Source organism: Eulemur rufifrons, chromosome 20, assembly GCF_041146395.1.
Source record: "Eulemur rufifrons isolate Redbay chromosome 20, OSU_ERuf_1, whole genome shotgun sequence".
Taxonomy (NCBI): domain Eukaryota; kingdom Metazoa; phylum Chordata; class Mammalia; order Primates; family Lemuridae; genus Eulemur; species Eulemur rufifrons.
In genome coordinates, this window is record NC_091002.1 from 27,881,483 (window position 1) to 27,900,952 (window position 19,470).

Here is a 19,470-nt window from a genome sequence, read left to right on the forward strand (position 1 = left end):
GATTTTTAATAGTCATCCATGTTGTTAGGCGTATTAGTAGCTAATTCCCTTTTTTTCTTTTTTCTGAGTAGTATTCCATTCTATGACTATCCTATGATTTATCTTCCTTATGTTGATAAGCATTTAAGTTATTTATAGTTTGGTTCCCTTATGAATAAAGCTGCTAACATATAAGAACCTGGCCAAACTGTTTTCCAGAGTTTTATACTCTGCATTCTCATCAGCAATGTGCAGGAGTGACAGTTCTTCCAGGTACTCACCAATACTTGGTATTGCCAGCCTTTTAATTTTTAACCATTGTAAAGGGTGTATAGTGGTGTCTCACTGTGGTTTTAATTTACATTTTCCCAATCACTAATGATGTTTATGTACCCATTGGCCATTTGTATGTTTGCTTTTGTAAAGTGTCTCCTTGAATCTTTTGCCTATTTTTTGTTGGATTATTTTTACTTGTTAATATTATCATATGTTTGAGTTGTAAAGGTTCTTTATATATTCTGGATACAATTCATTAATCATTTATATGTATTACAGATATTCTCCTTCAGCCTGTGGCTTGCCTTTTCTCTTTTCCCCAGTGGTATCTCTCAAAGAGCAAAAAGTAATTTTGACAAAGTCTAAATTATTACTAATGGTTCAAGTTTTTTGTATCCAGTCTAAGAGATCTTTGTCTGTCTGTGGTGGGCAGAATTCTAAAATGACCCCCAGTGACCTACATCTTTGTATAATTTCCTTCCCATAAGTGTTGCCAGGTCTTGTGAATATGATGGGATTTTACTGCAATGATCATGTTACATTACCTGGCAAAGGGGGCTTTACAGATGTAATTAAGTCGCCAGTGTGTTGACTTCAAGTTAATTAAAAGGGAGATTGTGAGGACAAGCCTGATCTAATCATAGGAAGCCTATAATTACAGATTGAGGAGTCAGAGTTAGGAGAAGTCAGAAGATTTGAAATATGAGAAGGATTTGACAAAAGTGAGATTTTCTATTGCTGGTTTTGAAGATAGAGGGGGCCACATGTCGAGTATTGCAGGTGGGCTCTAGGGGAATGGCCCATGGCTGAGAAGTAGCAAAAAAAAAAAAAAATAGGGACCCAAAACTGCAAGGAACCGAATTCTGCCACAATGGTGTGAACTTGGAAGAGAATCTCAAAATTGAGATGAGAGCACAGTCTAGCATACATCTTGAGTTTATCCTTGTGAGAGAAGCCATGTTGTGCCCGGGCATCTGACTTCTAACTTTGTAATAATTTGTTCTTCAGTAATATCAAACTAATACACTATTTCAAGATTGCAAAGAGTTTCTCTTATGTGTTCTTATACTTTTAGCTTTTGCGTTTATCTCCAATAGCCTTTTAAGTTAATTTTTGTGTATTGCATGAGGTTAAGGATCAAAGTTTATTTTTTTCCATTTGAGTATTACAGTTTAGTACTATTTGTGGAAAAGACTGTTCCCATTGAATTGCCTTGGCATCTTTGTATTATAGAAAACCAATTGCTCATATATGTGTGGTTCTATTTCTGGACTCTCTAGTCTATTCTTTTGATTTATATGTCTGCCTTTATACCTGTAACATACTGTCTTATTCACTGTCAGATGGCCTTCCAACTTTCTTTATCAAAATAGTTTTGGCTATTCTAAGTTCTTTGCATTTCCGTGTAAATTTTAGAAGTAGCCTGTCAATTTCTACTGAAAAACATCTGCCGAGAATTTTATTGGGCTTGTGTTGAATTTGTAGATCAGTTTGGGACAAATTGACATCTTAACAATATTGAGTCTTTTGATCCATTAACAAATTATATCTCTTCATTTATTTAAATCTTTAAGTTCTACAGTGTTTTGTAATTTTCAGCATACAAGTTTGTATATCTGTTGTTAAATTTATCCCTATGTAATTTGGGGGTTTTTTTTTTGGATCCTATTATAAATGATATTTTTAAAAATTTCAATTGCCAACTGTACATTGTTGATATATATCGATATAATTGATATTTCTGTGTTTATATTCTTATATTCTGCTACTTTGATAAACTTATTAGTTCTGACTTTTTTGTTAGATATCTTAACATTTTCTATCTACAAGATCCTATTCTCTATAAGTACAGTTTTAATACTTCTTTTCCAATCTGAATGCCTCTTTATTTCTTTTTTGTGCCTTTTTGCACTGAGCAGGACCTTCAATACAGTGTTAAACAAAAGTGATGAGAAGTCGGTGTCCTCATGTTGTTCCCAGTTTTAGAGGGGAGAATTCAGTATTTCACCATTAAGTATGACATTAGCTTTAAGTTTTTTATAGGTGGTTCTTTTCAGGTTGACAAAGCTGTCTTATAATTCCTAGTTTGTCAAAAGGAGCTTATTTTGATTACAGGAATAGAGAATGCAAAGAAGTCTTGTTTTTTGAATTCAGCCATTTATAAGTTTTGGCTCTGAGTTAATTTTCAAAATCAGCAAATGTTTCTTTATTTCTCTCTGTAGCATTCTGGATAAATTCTTCAAATATATTTTCCAGCTTACTAATTCTCTCTAGATTTCAGCAACTACTTTTTATTTCTAGAAGTTCCATTTGGTTCTGCTCTCTAATTTTCTAGAGTGTTTTAGTTCTTATGGTTTTGATGCTTTTTATCTCATAATAATTGTTAAACACAAATGTTATTCAAATGTTTTAACAAATATTCCTGGAGCCAATATAGAGGTCAGCTCGTAATTCTGGCTCTGACTTTTGGTTCACTTTTTGTTTCATGCCACTGGTGGTTTTCCCTACTTACTTACTTTCATTTATTTAGTAAGCTAGTTAGAGACGAGGTCTTGCCACATTGCCCAGGCTGGTTACCTGCTTTCTTGAGAACTTAGCTAAGCTTTTCAAAGGATATTAGTGTTTATTCAGCATTTCTAGATTTTAATAGCTGGAGAGTTTTAATAGATTTTCTAGACCACTATATTACTAGATTAAAGAAAGATAAGACTGTGTCCTTTGAAGGTTACGTTTAATACACAGTGTCACCCAAAGTATAAAATTACTGGCCTCCATCTCCTGGGCTCAAGTAATCTTCCTACCTCAGCCACCCAAGTACAGGCATGGGCTACTGTGGCTGGCTATATATTCATTTCTTAAATTCTATTTTTAAGTGGCAGCTCGTCTGTAAAAAGTAGATCAGGAGCCTGATTTTCCTATCTGCTTCCTGAGGAAGCAAAAGACAGAAACTTGGTGAGTAGCAAGACTAGTTGTTACTATAGTAAGCATGGGGCTTCCTGTCAGTGGCTCTGTTAAGAGTAGGAAATGGAACCATAGCAGTGTCTCTAATTTGCCACAAGGTTGTGTTTCCCATCTTTGGGGTGGGAGGGTTTGCCATATCATCAAATTGGCTTTTCCCATTTGTTTTATTCTTTCATTTAGTCAAACAGTAATTGGAAAGACTCACTGGCTGTGTACATTACACATCATACTTAGAAATATATGACAATTATGATACATTTCAAACAGGGGGCTTTGAAACTTTCCATTCAGCTCCTTTTGGAGAAGGCCCTTTTCCTCAGGTGACTGTTGACACGCATGGGTTATAGGCTTTATTCAGCCAACAAGTGAGAGCAGAGATTTTGGAGTCATATATGCCCGGGTTTAAGTTTCAGTCTTGCCACCTACCAGTTGTTTGTGGACAAATTATTTAACTGCTCTGTGCCATAGTTTTCTCATCTGTAAAATCTTCAAAGTGAAGTGTCTATTCCTGTGATTATTTTGAAGGTAATGTTAAGTAATATACATTATACAGTTTGACACAGTGCCTGACACACAATAAGTACTTAATAAAGAGTAGCTGTTATTCTTTTTATCCTGATCCTTGTTGAGCTGCTGCTTTTTGATGTGCTCTGTTTATCTGTGATGGGTAATCAGCCACTGTATTGTCATCTTCCAAGATGTGACCAAGTTGATTGTTTGAAATATCCAAGCAGAAAAAGCACCCAGAAAATGGAAATTAGGCAGTTATTAAAGATTTGAATAATGATCATTATTACTTGTGCCTAATAAGGAATTTGGGCCATGTCTGCCTGGGCCTTTATTTAATGCATTTTAAAATTTGCTGGTTTTCTTCTTCCTTTAAGCCTTACTCTGATAGTTCAGGAGTAAGCTAAACTTAAAAAAAAAAAAAAAATCAATGTCTCAGAATAAAGTGGGTGGGAATGGCTTGGCCCTTGTACTACCACGTTGCTCAGTCAGTGGCTGAGGGTGGGTCTTTGACCAGTGCAGAGTTTTTCAGCCTTGGCCCTGTTGACATTTGGGGCCTGATAATTGCTTGTTATAGAGGCCTGTCCTGTGATTTGTAAAATGTTTGGCAGTATCCCAGGCCAGCAGCAGCCCCCTGTTCTTAGCTGTGGTGATCAAAACTATCTAAGACATTGCCAAATGTCCCCTATGAAGGGGCCAAATGGTACATAAACACTTCTGCAGTAAGTGGCATAGTGCAAGTTGTGGGACATGGAAGAGTGTTCCATCTTGTTCCTACTGGAAAGATCTAATCTCTTGCTGAATTCATTTCTCATGAACTCTTCAGTGATCTGAACTATTTAAGATTGTGCGCACATTTCTTCTAACGCTTCTAGAGTTTTAAGTACACTTCCATGAAACATCTCATTAGGGTATACTCCTCTCCCCAGAACAATCCATGGTTTTAAAATAGGGCTGTTTTATATTTCTAAAGGTATTTTTCCTTTGGTTGTAGGTGACACAACTTAAAAAGAGATATTTATGGAATTCCAATGAGTGGTGATGGATGATGCAGTTCAAATAACTAAGGTAAGAGAAATAAAACCAGAACTGTGAGGGGGCTTTTTGTCAGCCAAGTTAGTGTCCTCACAGAATAAAGCTAAGGTCAGATTCTTTCCCATTTCATTTTGTTTCCAAGCTATAACAGTAGTTTATTTTTTATGACTAAAAACATTATAATTATCATCCTTTTACATGATGGTTCTCAACCTGATCGTGAATCAGAATCAGTCTGAGTGTGGTGGCTCACTCCTGTAATTCCAGCACTTTAGGGGTCCAGGTGGGAGGATTGCTTGAGGCCAGAAGTTTGACACCAGCCTGGGCAACATAATGGGACCTGTATCTACAAAAAATAAAAATAAAAAAGCTAGGCATTGTGGTGCATGCCTGTAGTCCTAGCTATTTGGGAGGCTGAAGCAGGAGGATCAGTTGAGCCCAGAAGTGTGAGGCTACAGTGAGTTATGATCACGCCACTGTACTCTAGCCTGGACAACAGAGTGAGACTCCATCTCTTTAAAAAAAATTGCGTTGTTTTTGTGACCTTTTTTCCTGGAATTATCCCTATTTTCGCCAGCCATTTTCTTTTCTTGCTTGTTTACCTTGGCCTAGTGATCCTTGCTTGTTCTTTCATGTTTAAGAATGAAAGAGTAGAAAGGTTGTATAAGAGATTTGAGCACAAGAGCAGAGCTTGTCAGCTTGCAGAGTTAAGTGGTCAAGAGCTGGCTGCTAAACGTTGAAGAAGGCAGAGGGAGTACCTGCTCCCAGATCAGCTGCTTTAGGTCTCTCCAGTCAGTGTGTTAACTGTTTACATAAAATTCTTACCCCAACTCTTTCTTTTCCTGTATGAGGGTTAATAGTTGACCATCACATTAGCCCTCTTTATTCTTTGTTCTTGTTATTTCTTCAGCTTTGTTTAGCCCCTGCTGTGTATTCACACACATTCACTTTTATTTGCTTGATGTACATCCCTTCTTTTGAACACTGTATAGTCATTAATGAGAGTGAGATAGGATTTTATGTACTGACATAAAGAATGACCATAAAGTATTTTTGGAGATAAGATCTTTAAAGAGTTGATAAAGTTAAGATGAGGTCTTTAGGGTGGCTGTAATCCAATATGACTGGTGTCCTTATAAGAAACGGAAATTTGTACACGGACCAGAAACACACACATACAGAGATACAACTGCGTGAGGAGAGGACGCAGTGAGAAGGTGCCATCTTGCAGGGATGAGAGGCCTCAGAAGAAACCATACCTGCTGACACTTTGATCTGAGACATCCAGCCTCCAGAACTGTGAGAAAATACATTTCTGTTCTTTAACCCACCCAGTCTGTGACACTTTGTTATGGCAGCCCTAGCAAAATGAATATAGACACTTGCAAGAGGCTTCATGCATTGTAGCACATGGTAAATTATAGTGCAAGTAGTCGTTGGTAGGGCTATTGTTGAGAAGAGACAGGATGGATGGGAAGCATCAAGACAAAGTAAAATACAAGTATGGTATGATCTTGTAGTAGGTGAAAAAAGGAGGATTCTGGAAGTAGAAATGCTTATGAATGAAAAAAATCTCAATAGTGTAAGAATTTTATATTAGTTTAACTTTAACAGAGAGTTTAACAGTGAAAGATGAGATTGTAAGTGTAGTTTGGGGATCTGTATTGGTTTCCTAGGGCTGCCATAACAAAGTACAATAAACTAGATGGCTAAAGACAACAGAAGTGTATTGTCTCACAGTTCTGGAGGCCCTAAGTCCAAAATCAAGGTGTTGGCAAGGTTGATTCCTTCTGAGGGAGAATCCGTTCCATGCATCTCTTCCTAGCTTCTGGTAGCCCCTGTGTTCCTTGGCTTGTAAATGATCACACAAGTCTTCTGTCTTCAAATGGCTCTCTCCCTATGTCTGTTTTCACATGACCATCTTCTCTAAGGACACCAGTCATATTGGTATTAGGGGCCCACAGTACTCTGGTATGACATCATCTTAATTATGTCTTCCTTATGACCCTATTTCCAAATAAGGTCACATTCTGAGGTAATAGGGGTTAGGACTTCACGATATCTTTTTGGGGAGACACAGTTCAACCCATAACAGCAAACAAATTCTCCAGGGCTTCTTATACAGCCCAAATATTTTCAAATGTATTATTTATTCAGTGGGAAACCATTGAAAACTTTGAGCAGGATGAATATAACACTTGTAGGAAGACTCCTGGGGGTGTAGTTGGAGGGCTGTTAGCTGCACTAGAACTCAGTAGAAGGTCTGGACACAGATTAGTGTAGGGAAATACAGATTCTGAACAAGACATCCCAAACCAAAATCTTCAAATAAGAGACCTAGGACGCTGTTTTTTAAAAGCTCTCCCTCTCCCATCCTATGGTTCTGATGATTAGCCTTGTTTGTATAACACTGAGTAGGAAGTGATAGAGGCATGAAATGGATTGGTGGTTGTACCAGTACTATTATAGAAAGAGCAGAGGCAACCTAGGAAGAGAGACATCTTGAAAGAGTAGTACATAATTTGGTATCTAAGAGACTGAGACAGTGGTAGAATCCCTAACAGAAATAAGGAAGTATAGAGAATAAATTGGATTTAAAGAGAAGGTGATCAATATGGTTTAGAGTTTAAGGTGATAGTGAGACATTCCATAGCACTTGGAGAATGGTGGTGTATGTTCAGAAGTGAGACGGTGGAGGTGGGTTTCTGTCTTTCTAGGGCAGAATGGATATGCATCAGGAAGACAACATTGTAGACACTCCTTCCTTAGCCCCCCGAAACAAATGGAATTGACTATTCTGTCATGGCACCTGGAACACATGTGGGCCTTGTTTACTTATTGCCTTTGCTGTGAACTTGAAGACAGGGACTGGTCTTAACTTGCATTCTAAGCCTAGCACCTAGCACAGTGCCTAACTTTTTGATGACAGTTTGTTGAATGAAAGACTGAACTGGAAAAGGAGCACGTGAACTTGAGAATAAGAGCTTTGTCTTTTTATTCCTTGCATCCCTAACATTTAACCCAATGCCTGGCCCCAAATAAGGTATAGTTGAGATTTTGATGTGTGAATGGTAGAGGAAGAAAAGCTTTTGGAACTAAAATTGAGTAGTCATTGTGTCAAGAGAACCAGGAACTGAGAAACTTTTGAGAGAAAAAGATAGCTATAACATGTCAAATGCAAGACGAGACAAAAACTGAGGGAAAAAGTTGTATTTGATCAGAAAGTTATTGTAGAGTTATTGAGAGTGAAGGAATTAAGAGCATAATGAGGTCATTAAGGAGAGGTGGACAGTGAGTTAATGAAAGCAGAGTATATCTTACACAAGTTTAGTGGTATGAGGAAAGAAGGGAAAAGAGGGGCCTGTGGGGTTAAATGGTGAGTTTATTTTTGTCTGTATTTTTAAATATCTGTTTGGAACATCTGTGCCTATTTGTAAACAGGGAAACGAGGGTTAGAGCGGGAGAAATTGAAAGTACCAGAGGGAAATGCATAATTTTGAGGGAAAGATCCCAGATAGGATCAAGGACATAGGCAGTAACCTTAGAAAGGATGAGGGGATCTCTTCTAGTTTAAAACATGAGAAGAGAGGCTCTGTAAAGGAGAGAGAGGTGGTACCTTCTTGTCACTATAACCATCTACCCAGACTTGGGTAGAAACTGACTGTGCTAGAAACTGACACAGGAAACTGACAAAGGAAGGATGTTTTCTGCACAGCACTGAGGAGTGTGGTACTCCTGAGTGATGGTTGGCAGCCTGAGATAGGAATGGTGGAACTAGATGGCGAGGATAATCTAGAAATTAGATTAGGGAGTTGTGGGGTAAAGGTGTACTTTTTTTTTTAAGTTTTTATTTCAGCATATCATGAGGTGTACTTTTTATTTACTCTTCTCTGGTTCAGAGGTTTTATAATTTTCCCTATCGTTACAACAGCATTGGATGCCTCTTATGTGTAGGTTTTGATTTTTATGTTGAAAAAACAAGAAAGTTAAGAAAGTCACTGCCCTGAGGTTTCTGGTTTTGTTGGGGAGATCATATATGTAAAAAGCAAAATTAGTATTGGCACGTAGCATTATAGACCATATCTCAAATGAGTAGTTTAGACAAATGTCACAGAGATTACAATTATAGCAGTATACTTTGAGGTTCATTTCCCCATAGTTTATGAACATTTAAATATTACCACTTTTATAAATATGTGTGAATTTGAGAGGTAATTACCAGGTTGCTTTAATTTGCTTTCCTTATTGTTAGTAAAGATGAATTTTTTCCATTTATTTATCATAATTATTTTACTTTTATGAATTGCCTGTTCATGACTTTTATCCATCCTTCCACGAGTGTGTTGGTACTTAACTGATTTGGAAACACTTTATTTAATAATGTTATTTAACCTTTTGCCTGTAACATTTTGCAGATGTTTTTTCTAGTTTCTGATTTTTTTTTCTGGTTTCTTATTTAATTTTAGTTTTTGATGTTTTGTTGACATATAGGAGTTTAAGCATTTTATATACCTGAAGCTATTAAATATTTAGTTTTAATATTTAGAAAGGGCTATCTCACCGCAAGAACAAATATTTCCAAATGTTTTCTTCAAATTTTTTTATAGTTTATTTATATTTATTTACATGGTATTATGTTATTTCTTGTTATTTATATACTTAGAACTTTAAACCATTTGGAATTTATTTTTGAGATATTGCATGAAATGAGGAGCTAATTTACTTTGTGCTGAATAGTTCAGCAGTTTTCCTAGTACTATTTATTAAATAATCCATTAATTTTCTATTGACTTTAAAGAGTTCTTTATCATGTACTCAATACTTACATGTACAGACTTTATAAATCTGTACCTGCACCATTATCAGAGAGTTTTAATGAATATAATTGTGTAGGCCGGGCACAGTGGCTCATGCCTATAATCCTAGCACTCTGAGAGGCCAAGGCGGGTGGATTGCTTGAGCTCAGGAGTTGGAGACCACCCTGAGCTAGAACGAGACCTCGTCTCTACTAAAAATAAAAAAATTAGTGGGGTGTGGTGGCGCATGTCTGTAGTCCCAGCTACTCAGGAGGCTGAGGCAGGAGGATCGTTTGAGGTTGGTAAGAGCTAGGCTGATGCCATGGCAGTCTAGCCTGGGCGACAGAGCGAGACTGTGTCTCAAAAAAACAAAAAAAACAGAAAAAAAAACAGTGGCAAAGGATCCTCTTGAACCAGTCTTCCATTTCTGGAAATAGGCCAGTCCCATTAAACAGCGATGTCTCATTTCAGGATATGGCATTGCAGACAAGATTTCAAACAGAAGAAAGACAAAGGTTAATATTTGGAACAGTTTATGAACCAGTTTTCTTGCTGTCTGGAGGGCGTCAAGTTGGGGTGTCTAGATGTTAAACTCTAAGCATCTTTAGTTAAAGTAGAAGGTAAGCAGTGGTAATCTGACAGGTTTTTCTCACCTGAGGTTTGTATGTCACAAAGTATGCTTGCAGGGCTTCAGGAAATGAAAGGTAGTGGCAATTTCATTAAGTCCAAATTAGAAAAATGAAAGAAAAATTTAAAAATGTTATTTTGGAGACTTGTAGCCAGAATAGAAATATGCTTGCAGAGCCTCAGGAAATGAAAGGTAGTGGCAATTTCATTAAGTCCAAATCAGAAAAATGGAAGAAAAATTTAAAAATGTTATTTTGGAGACTTGTAGCCAGGAAAGAATTCAGGATTTAGTCCAAATTGTAGGCAAGTAACAAAAACTCAAAAACAATGGACAAAACTGGAATCTAATAACAAGTAGCCTATAGTTTTTTTCTGAAACATAATTTTCTCTCTCCAGTTTCCCATTTCTACCAAAGACAAATCATGGTAGGACTAATTTATTTGCAGAATAAATTTTAGTCTCATTATATTTAGCCTGATTGTTTGCATAAACTGTAACAAGAATTGGCCTTGCTGGAACTTTTTCATAAGGAATCTCAGGTTAGACTTTTAAGCTTCTTGAGTCAAGCCAAGGATTTATCTGTGTCTGCAGATAAACCTGTATAAATTCGGTAAATTCCTCTTTTCTTGAGGTCCCAAAGTAACTTGAGGGACGTGTCAGAAAGTGACATTCTTTACTTACCACAGATCAGGAAATGTCATAGACAAGGTACCGGGCCTGTTTTTCCAAAGAGGTTTTTATCAGCTCTATGAAGTTAACCTTAATTCCTCAAAGCAGTCTGGGCATAATCTGAAAATATGCCATTCCAGTCAAAGCCTTGGTAAAACAACTAGTGTCTCCACTTGTGGCCTGTTATAAAAGAAAGATTCTCATTGGACTTATGTAAATAACTATATTGCTATAAAATAAGAATGCTCACAAATAGTTTCCAATCTCTGGAGAAAACAAGTAGAAAAATAATTGCTTCAAATTTTGCTCACAAAAATGTCCTTTACCAATTTGTTGTAAGCTATAAATAGCTCAAAAGAAGAAAAAAAGTTTTCTTTACTTCTGGAAAAGAAAAGCACAAAAAAAAATCAGCAATGTTTCAAGCAAAAAAAGTCATTAAATTTTTTTTCAGTCCTCTATAAGTTCAGTCTCCTGTAATTAATTTTTATTCTGCTTGAGGTTAAACCATACTTAATTTCCAAGTAAAGATGAGGCCATTCTTCTGCCTAACATGATAGAACAATGCTGCATACCACTGAAAACATACTATCCTTTTCTCTAGAAGAGGCTGTAAGTACTTGGATGATGTTTATTTACTTTTCTTCTTGATACCTGCAACTTAAATACTATGATGTAAAGTTAACAATCCTTAAGTCTTATGATCAGCTGTTAGTCCAATTGTTTTTCCTTGAAGAAATATTTCTGTATCCACTTTATATAGCTGCATAGGAAAACATCCCCAAATTTAGTTATTTTGAAGGAACAACCACTTAATTGGTTCACAATTCTGTGAACATGAATCTGTGCTGAGTTAGCTGTTTGGTTCCTCTGCTGGTCTTGACTGTAGTCATCCATGCAGTTTTTTAGTCAGCTAGTGGTTTATCTGGGGCTCAGATTGTCTCAAGTGCAAGTCAGGCTGTTGGTGTCAGTTATTGGTTGATCCTTTCTCTTCATATAAGGAGGTGAGCCAAGGTTTCTAACATTATGACAGCAGTATTCCCAGAGAGCCAAATGACAGCAGCAAGGCCACTTAAGGTATCAACTTGGAAGTCACACCATTACTTCTGCACTTTATTGGTTTAAGCAAGTCACAAGACCAATTTAAAGGGATAGGGAAATAAACTTTACCTCCTGATAGGAGGAGTGGCAGTGTCTCACTATAAAAGGCATGTGTATGGGGTAGGAGTTTTTGTAGCCATCTTTGCAAACAGTCTACCAAGTGTCTCCCCCCCCGCCCCTTTTATTCTGGCTGCTTAAACAAAAAAAAATTTTTTTTCCATAATTCTTTGGTTTTCAGAAGTCTTACTATGTTGTATCTAGACCCAGGTTTCCTTTTTATTTATCTGCTTAAGAGTTCTTAGGACTTCTTGAATCTGTTGTTTGATATCTTTTGTCAGTTTTGGAGAATTTTCAGCCATTGTTTCTTCAAATATTTCTTCTGTCCCATTCTCTCCACCCTCTTATCTACAACTGAAATTACACATAGATTAGATCATCTCACTGAGTCCTTTATGCCTCTTACCTTCTCTTCTGTATTTTTTTATCTTTTTGCCTCTTAGTTTTATTCTAGATACTTCCTTTTGACCTATCTTCCAGTTCACTAATTCTCTCTTCAGCTGTATTTTATTTGTTCTTAAATCCATCCACTGAGATCTTTATTTCAGTTTCTGTATTTTCTCAGTTCTAGAATTATGATTTCTTCTTCCCTTTCCCTTTCCGTCTCTTCTCACTCTGTCACCCAGGCTGAAATGCAGTGGTGCAATCATAGTACACTGCAGCCTCAAACTCCTGGGCTCACGTCATCCTCCTGTCTCAGCCTCTTAAGTAGCTGGGACTATAAGCACGTGCCACCACACTTGGCTTAGAATTCATATTTGATCTTTTTTTTTTTTTAGATTCTATGCCATTACTTTTTTAAAAAAATTTTTTTTATTTTTAATTATTACAGGTACATAATAGATGTGTTGGCTGAAATTCTTAATGCTGTGGGACTGTTCTTTCTTTTTTACTAATCCTCGTGTTGTCTTTTTATAGACTAGACACTATAGTTTTAAAATTGTTTGTAGAAATAATTTAAGACCTAGGATGCTGTCTTTTTCTACAGAGGGTTTGCATTTGTTTTGAGCCTTGCCTAAAGGTCTTGAATCATTTTAATCCAATTTCAGGGATTGAGATGTTTTAAAGCAGCACTGTAGTCCCTACAGAGGCTGATTAACTTCAGTTCATTACCTAACATACCTGTATGTGTGGAGCACTTAGCTAGATGTTGGGTAGGTCCTGTGAGCTGAGCAGACCTGGTCTTTGGTCTATATGGAGCACAGAGTCTTAATTATAATTGATTGGTAAATATATGTACAATTTTTATTAAGTTCTGTGGAAGCAATGAATAGGCTGCTATCATAATAAACATTTGGAGTAGGGAGGGGATGAGAATGGTTTTACCATAACTAACTGGGGCAGATTTTGTTTAAGATGAAAACTGTATGATAAGAGAGAACTTGGAGCAGAAACTGCCAGGCAGCAACAATTGCCAGTGTGAGACTAGATGACTATCAAAAAAGTATGTGGGGGGAGAGAAGAGTTGAGATTGATTTAGAACTATAATAATGAGCTCTGAGACATTTTCTTTCCCTTCCCGATTTTTTTTTTCCATTTCCCTTCAGAAAAATCAGTGAATTGGGTGCCAGTGAATCTAGGTTCTGGATTTAGCTCTGTGGTCTTGGACTAGTTACCTAATTCTTCCTTCAAAGCAAAACTTTGGGGAGGAAGGAAGGAAAGAGAGGGCAAACATGGAAGTAAGACGGAAAAGAAGAAAGGGAGCACATTAGGAGACTGTTGAATTTCTTTGTGATTCTCACAAGTGTCATCTGCACAGTTTGACACCTATAGTAGGTATTCTGTAATTGTTGATTTAGCAGAATGAGAACAGATTAGATAATTTTTTAATTATAGAAGAGATGGTGAAATAAGAATTTTCCATCTTATTTCTCTATTTAAAGGAAAGAGTAAATGAATCAAAATGAAGAAAAGCCACGTTCATCTGCTTCCTGGATAAAAGAGTTTTATTGATTAACATGAAACATTTTGGTTAACATGCAAAAGGGATTTGAGAAAACACTGGAGATGTGAGCTCCTTGAGGACAGGAGCTGCTTTCTCTTGCCTCCCCAGCCTGGCACAAAACAAGGAGCTTAGTTGAATGAACAAACAAATGAGTGGTTCTCTACTTTGAAGGAACTTGGACTGTCATTACCTTACAGTCCAAGTTTTACTTCCATTTGCTTTATGTGAGTTCTAGGAAGAATTTAAGAAACTATTTCTTCTCATAATATATTACTAGCCCAAACTTCTGGTCTGTGATCTATGGGTTATAGATCTTAAATTTCCTAAAAGCCCAAGAGTCAGAGAACACCTTGTTACAATGAGGTACGCAAGCATACCTCTTGGAGCCTTATTGAATATTTTCTGTCTTTGCCCACAGACCTGAGGACTTCAGCTATTTCAGAGGGTAAGGTTGGAGCTTAGCAGAGTTATACTTCCTGTATCTTAATTTTCCGACTATTATGTAAGGTTTTCTTTTTTCTAGAAAGAGACTAATCTGGAATGAGAATGAATTCCAACAGTAAAAGCAAAGCTTTAAGTAGGTCATCTGACTTTGCTTTTGTGCTCCACATTCACCCTGGTTATAAAAGGGCCTTTCATGAGTTTTCTAGGCTTTCATCACTGCCAGACTCTCCACAGGCATTGTGAAAGAATTAAACTAGCCACCCTCCCCCATGCTTGTCTCATGGACTCTTTAGTAGAGTGCACACTGGACTATGTTTAGCTCAGCAGGAACTCTTTGCAAACGCTAAATACATGAACCGTCCTCCTGGAAGATAAGAGATTTCAGTATTGATTAGTGTCATAGCTACAGAAGTTAGTGTCTGCTAGTATTTGATAGATACGATGACTTGCTGCCTAATTTTTGCCACATTATTAGGCCAAAGTTTAAGAAGTATTCTTATTAGAGTTATTTATATTTAAAATTTGCCTATAGATACTTTCTGACAATTCATTTGGATAGGAGGTTGATGAATGCTTCAAATAACCCAGATACTCCTAATTAACTTTTTAAAAGAAGCTAGTCAGTACTGAAATAGTTTTTCCAAGTTTTACCTACAGTAGAGAAGGAAAGGAAGCATGGAAATTTGCAGGGATATTTAGGAAGCTGCTTGTGGCAAAATCTGGGGGTGGAGGGTAGGTAGTAAAGGATTTGCATTTTACTGGCGTTTGCCTTTTACTTAGATCCATACATCTCAAGGAAGCTGTACATAGAGGTAGCCATATTTGTTGATTTTTCAAGAACTATAGTCCATCACAATAGGTTCCAAACAATTCTGGTGAAATTAGTCTCTTGGGGCCTTCCAGTTTACATACTGTATTGTTCCTACTATAAAATATTTTCCAACAATTTCTGTGTTTTTAGCCACTTAAATCTCTTGTTTTTTCTAATCGTCTCTAGTATCTACCTTGCATCCCTGTCAATGCTAAACTCTGTGGTTCAGCAGTTCAGCCATTCTCTTGCCAGTACTTAGCCCTATTGTTGATAGTTTTGTTACATTCACCCAGCAAAACCTTAATTCTGTATGTTCTCCAAACCATTACTGCTTAGAGCATTTTTTCATAAAAGAATCCTGGAAAAGGCTGGGCGCGGTAGCTCATGCCTATATTCCTGGCACTCTGGGAGGCCGAGGCAGGAGGATTGTTTGAGCTCAGGAGTTGGAGACCAGCCTGAGCAAGAGCGAGACCCTGTCTCTACTTAAAAATAGAAAAATTAGCTGGACAACTAAAAATATATAGAAAAAGAAAATTAGCCAGGCATGGTGGCACATGTCTGTAGTCCCAGCTACTTGGGAGGCTGAGGCAAGAGGATCGCTTGAGCCCAGGAGTTTGAGCTAGACTGATGCTCTGGCACTCTTGCCCCGGCAACACAGCAAGACTTTGTCTCAAAAATAAAATAGAATAAAATAAAATAAAATAGAATCCTGGAAAAATGGGTCTCATCTCACCTGGGTCGTTAGGGCTGCCCAGTGTCAACACTTCCTGTCATTTTGTGCAGCAGCAGTATTAGTCTTATCACTTCAAAAACAGTTTCCCATTATATCCTCCTCTGTCTTAGCCTTTGACCTTGTTGCATACTTCATGGAGATTTCTTGAAGATGTCAGATTGCTGCTCTATTTTCTAGTGTTTTTCTGCCTGTTCCTACCTTTCTTATGTACCTCCCCTTCCTTCCCATCTGATTTCTTCTGATCAGCATTTACACATAATTAGTTCTCTCTTAACCTAACAAATCCTTTCTGAGTGCACATCAGTGGCTATTTTTGCTAGGGTATAAAAATCCTATATCTAGTCACCTTAACAGACCCACCCTATTATTTCTAATAATTTACCTGTAGATTCTTGTGGGGTTTTCTATGTAAACAATCATATTTTTTGCAAATAATAGTATCCCTTTTAATTTTTATGATTCTAATTTCTTTTCTTATTGCAAAGGCAAGGATCTCATACAATATTAGATACAAGTGATAGTAGGTCATCTTGTCTTATTCCTGATTTTCAAAGGAATGCTTTCAGTTTTTCTCTGTTGAAGATAATTGCATAGTGGTGGTGTTGTTTTAGAATAGTAACTTTTTATCAGGGTAAGGAAGTTTTCTTCTATTCCTAATTAATAGGATTTTTAAAAAAATCTTGAATTCATGTATTTTTATCCAGTTCATTTTCTACATCTATTTTAATGATTGTATGATCTTTCTCTAATAAGGGTGAATTATATTTATAGATTTTTATATTAAAACATACTTTTATATCGTATAAATTCAAATTGATCATGATTTATCTTTTTTATGTACTAGATTCAATTTGTTAATATTTTGCTTAGAATTTTTAAATCTATGTTATTGTGTGAAACTGGGCCTATAATTTTCTTTCTTAAAATATTTTTGTCCAATTTTAGGGCCAAGTTTTTCTCTCCTCGTAGAATGAGCTGGGAATTGTTCCTTCTTTTTTCTCACCCTTAATACCATCTGAGCCCAGTGTTTTTTATGTGGGAAAATTTTTAACTTCTGGTTCAACCTCTTTAATTATAAGAATATTCAGGTTTTTTATTCTTCCTGGGTTAGTTTTAAGTTCTCTTTTTTGGGAGGGATTTGTGTGTTTCCTTGAAATTTTCAAAATCATTTGCCTATAAGTTTTGATAATAGTCTCAGTTTTTCATCTGCTATGTCTGTAGTTATTTCCACTTTTCAAATTCTAATATTAATTTTGCCTTCTCTTTTTACCTGTTTTGTTAATTCTCAAAGAACTATCCTTTGGCTTTGTTTAACTTTTATTATTATATTTTTTGTATTTCTCTGTTGATTTTTCCTATAATTCTTAACAGCTTTGTAATTGACATACAATATAAGCTGTACACATTTTAAAGTCTAAAATTTATTAAGTTTTGACCTGTGTATACAGCAGTGACACTATCACCACAATCAACAGAGTATGAACATATCACTTCCCAAAGTTTTCTTTTTCTTTTTCTTTTTTTTTTTTCCTTTGTGAGGACTGGAGAATTATTTTCACCATTTCTTCTTTTTTTATTTATTTATTTTATTTTATTTTTTTTCCCTCCCCTCCCACCCCCCCTTCCCGAGTCAGCACCTTCAAGTGTTACCATTCCCCAAACAGTGTGCAATGCACTCATTGTGTATGCATACTCCCATCCCCTCCCCCCCAAAGTTTTCTTATGCCCTTTTGGAACCTCTCCGTTTTGCCCTTGTCTACTCCTTCATTTCTAGGCAACCATTGATCTATTTTCTGTCACTATAAATTGGTTTGTATTTTTGTTAGAGTTTTATACAAGTGAAATCATGTAGTATTGTATTAACCATGTGTTTCTGATGCTTTGACAGAGTTAGCCAATTCCTGGAGATAGTAAATAACTCACCTATACCCCAACCACCTCTTTTATCTAGGACTCTCACAGGGCTCTCATGTTCTGGGCCACTGTTCACCTTAGAGACCACTTAGAGCAACTAGGGACAACCCCTATGCCACAGAACCCACTGAAGTTAATCAAAGTAGCCAATCCTGAGCCTGCTCACCCTGCCCTGCCTATTCCTTTCCACTGAAACCACAGTAAAAGGTCTTGCCCATGTTTTCTCCCTGTTCCCTCTGCATCATCAGTGACCCTGGTGCTTCCTCATCTTGGGAACTGTGAGTAACTATTTTTTCAGTGCCAGCCATCTCCTGATCTGTTGGCCTTACCATACCTGAATAATAAAATCTGTTTGAAAACAAGTATATACTCTTTTACTTCCTTTACTTAGCATAATTATTTTGAGATTCATCCATGTTGTTGTATACTTCGGTCATTCATTTTTAAAATTGCTGAGTTGTATTCCATTATGTGCATATGCCAAAATTTGTTTATCCACTCATCTATTGATGGATGTTTGGGTTGTTTCTAGTTTTTGGCTACTACAAGTAAAGATTCTGTGAACATTAAAGTACAGGCTTTGGTGTGGATATACATTTCCTGTTCTTGTGAGTAAATATCCAGGAATGGAATGCCTGGATCCTGTTGTAGCGGAGGTATGTTCAACTGTTGAAGAAACTGCCAAGTCATTTTCCAAAGTAGTTGTACCATGTTATATTTTTATATTTACACCAGCAATGTATAGGGGTTCTGCTTTCTCTATATCCTTGACATCATTTGGTATGATCGATCTTTTAATTTTAGCCATTTTAGTGGGTGTAATGATGGTATTTTGTTTTACTTTGCATCTTCCTGATGATTAATGATTTGCAGCTTCCTTCAGGTGCTTATTTGCCTTCCATACATCATCTTTGATGAAAATGTCGGTGTAGATCTTTCGCCCTTTATTTTATTGGGATGCTTATTTTCTTATTGTTGAGCTTTGAGAGTTGTATATATCTGGATATCAATGCTTTCTAAGATATATTTTTTTGCAAGATTTTCTCCCAGGCTGTGGCTTATCTTTTTAAAAATTACAGTTAAAATAGTAAATTTTATATTATGTATGTGTAACTATTTTTAAGTATACAGTTCTGTGGCATTAAGTATATTTACAATGTTGTACAACCATTACCGCCATCCATCTCCTGAGCTTTTTCATCTTCCCCAGCTAAAACTCCATACTCATTAAGCACTAACTCCCCATTCCTCCTTCCCCCCAGCCTGTGGCAGCCATCATTCTATAATACTTTCCATCTCTATGAATTTGACTACATCCTTCATATAGATGGAATCATATAATAATTTCATTTTATGACTCTTATTTCCCTTAGTATGATATCTTCAAGGTACATCCATGTGGCAGCATGTGGCAGAATTTCCTTCCCTTTTAAGGCTGAGTAACATTCCATTGTATGTATGTACTACCTTTTATTTATCCATCTGTCAGTGGACACTTGGTTGCCGTCAACCCTTAGCCATCGTGAATAATGTTGCCGCGAACATTGGTGTACAAATATTTGTTTGAGTCCCAGCTTTCAGTTCGTTTGGATCTATTTCCAGAAGTAGAATTTCTGG

The 19,470-nt window shown here is 36.6% G+C and overlaps 1 protein-coding gene across 8 annotated transcripts in view; it reads left to right on the forward strand.

Moving 5' to 3' along the window:
• Window positions 1–19,470, forward strand: part of PTPRA (protein tyrosine phosphatase receptor type A) — a 127,095-nt gene that overhangs the window by 38,550 nt on the left and 69,075 nt on the right. For 6 of the 8 annotated variants that reach the window (XM_069496510.1, XM_069496511.1, XM_069496513.1 and 3 more), the window contains exon 2: window positions 4,718–4,791. The exons of the other annotated variants lie outside the window; for them this stretch is intronic. In XM_069496510.1, coding sequence (XP_069352611.1) covers window positions 4,765–4,791 — 27 coding nt within the window. In that variant the 5' untranslated portion in view covers window positions 4,718–4,764. The remainder of the gene's footprint in view (window positions 1–4,717; window positions 4,792–19,470) is intronic. 8 annotated transcript variants of the gene reach the window in all.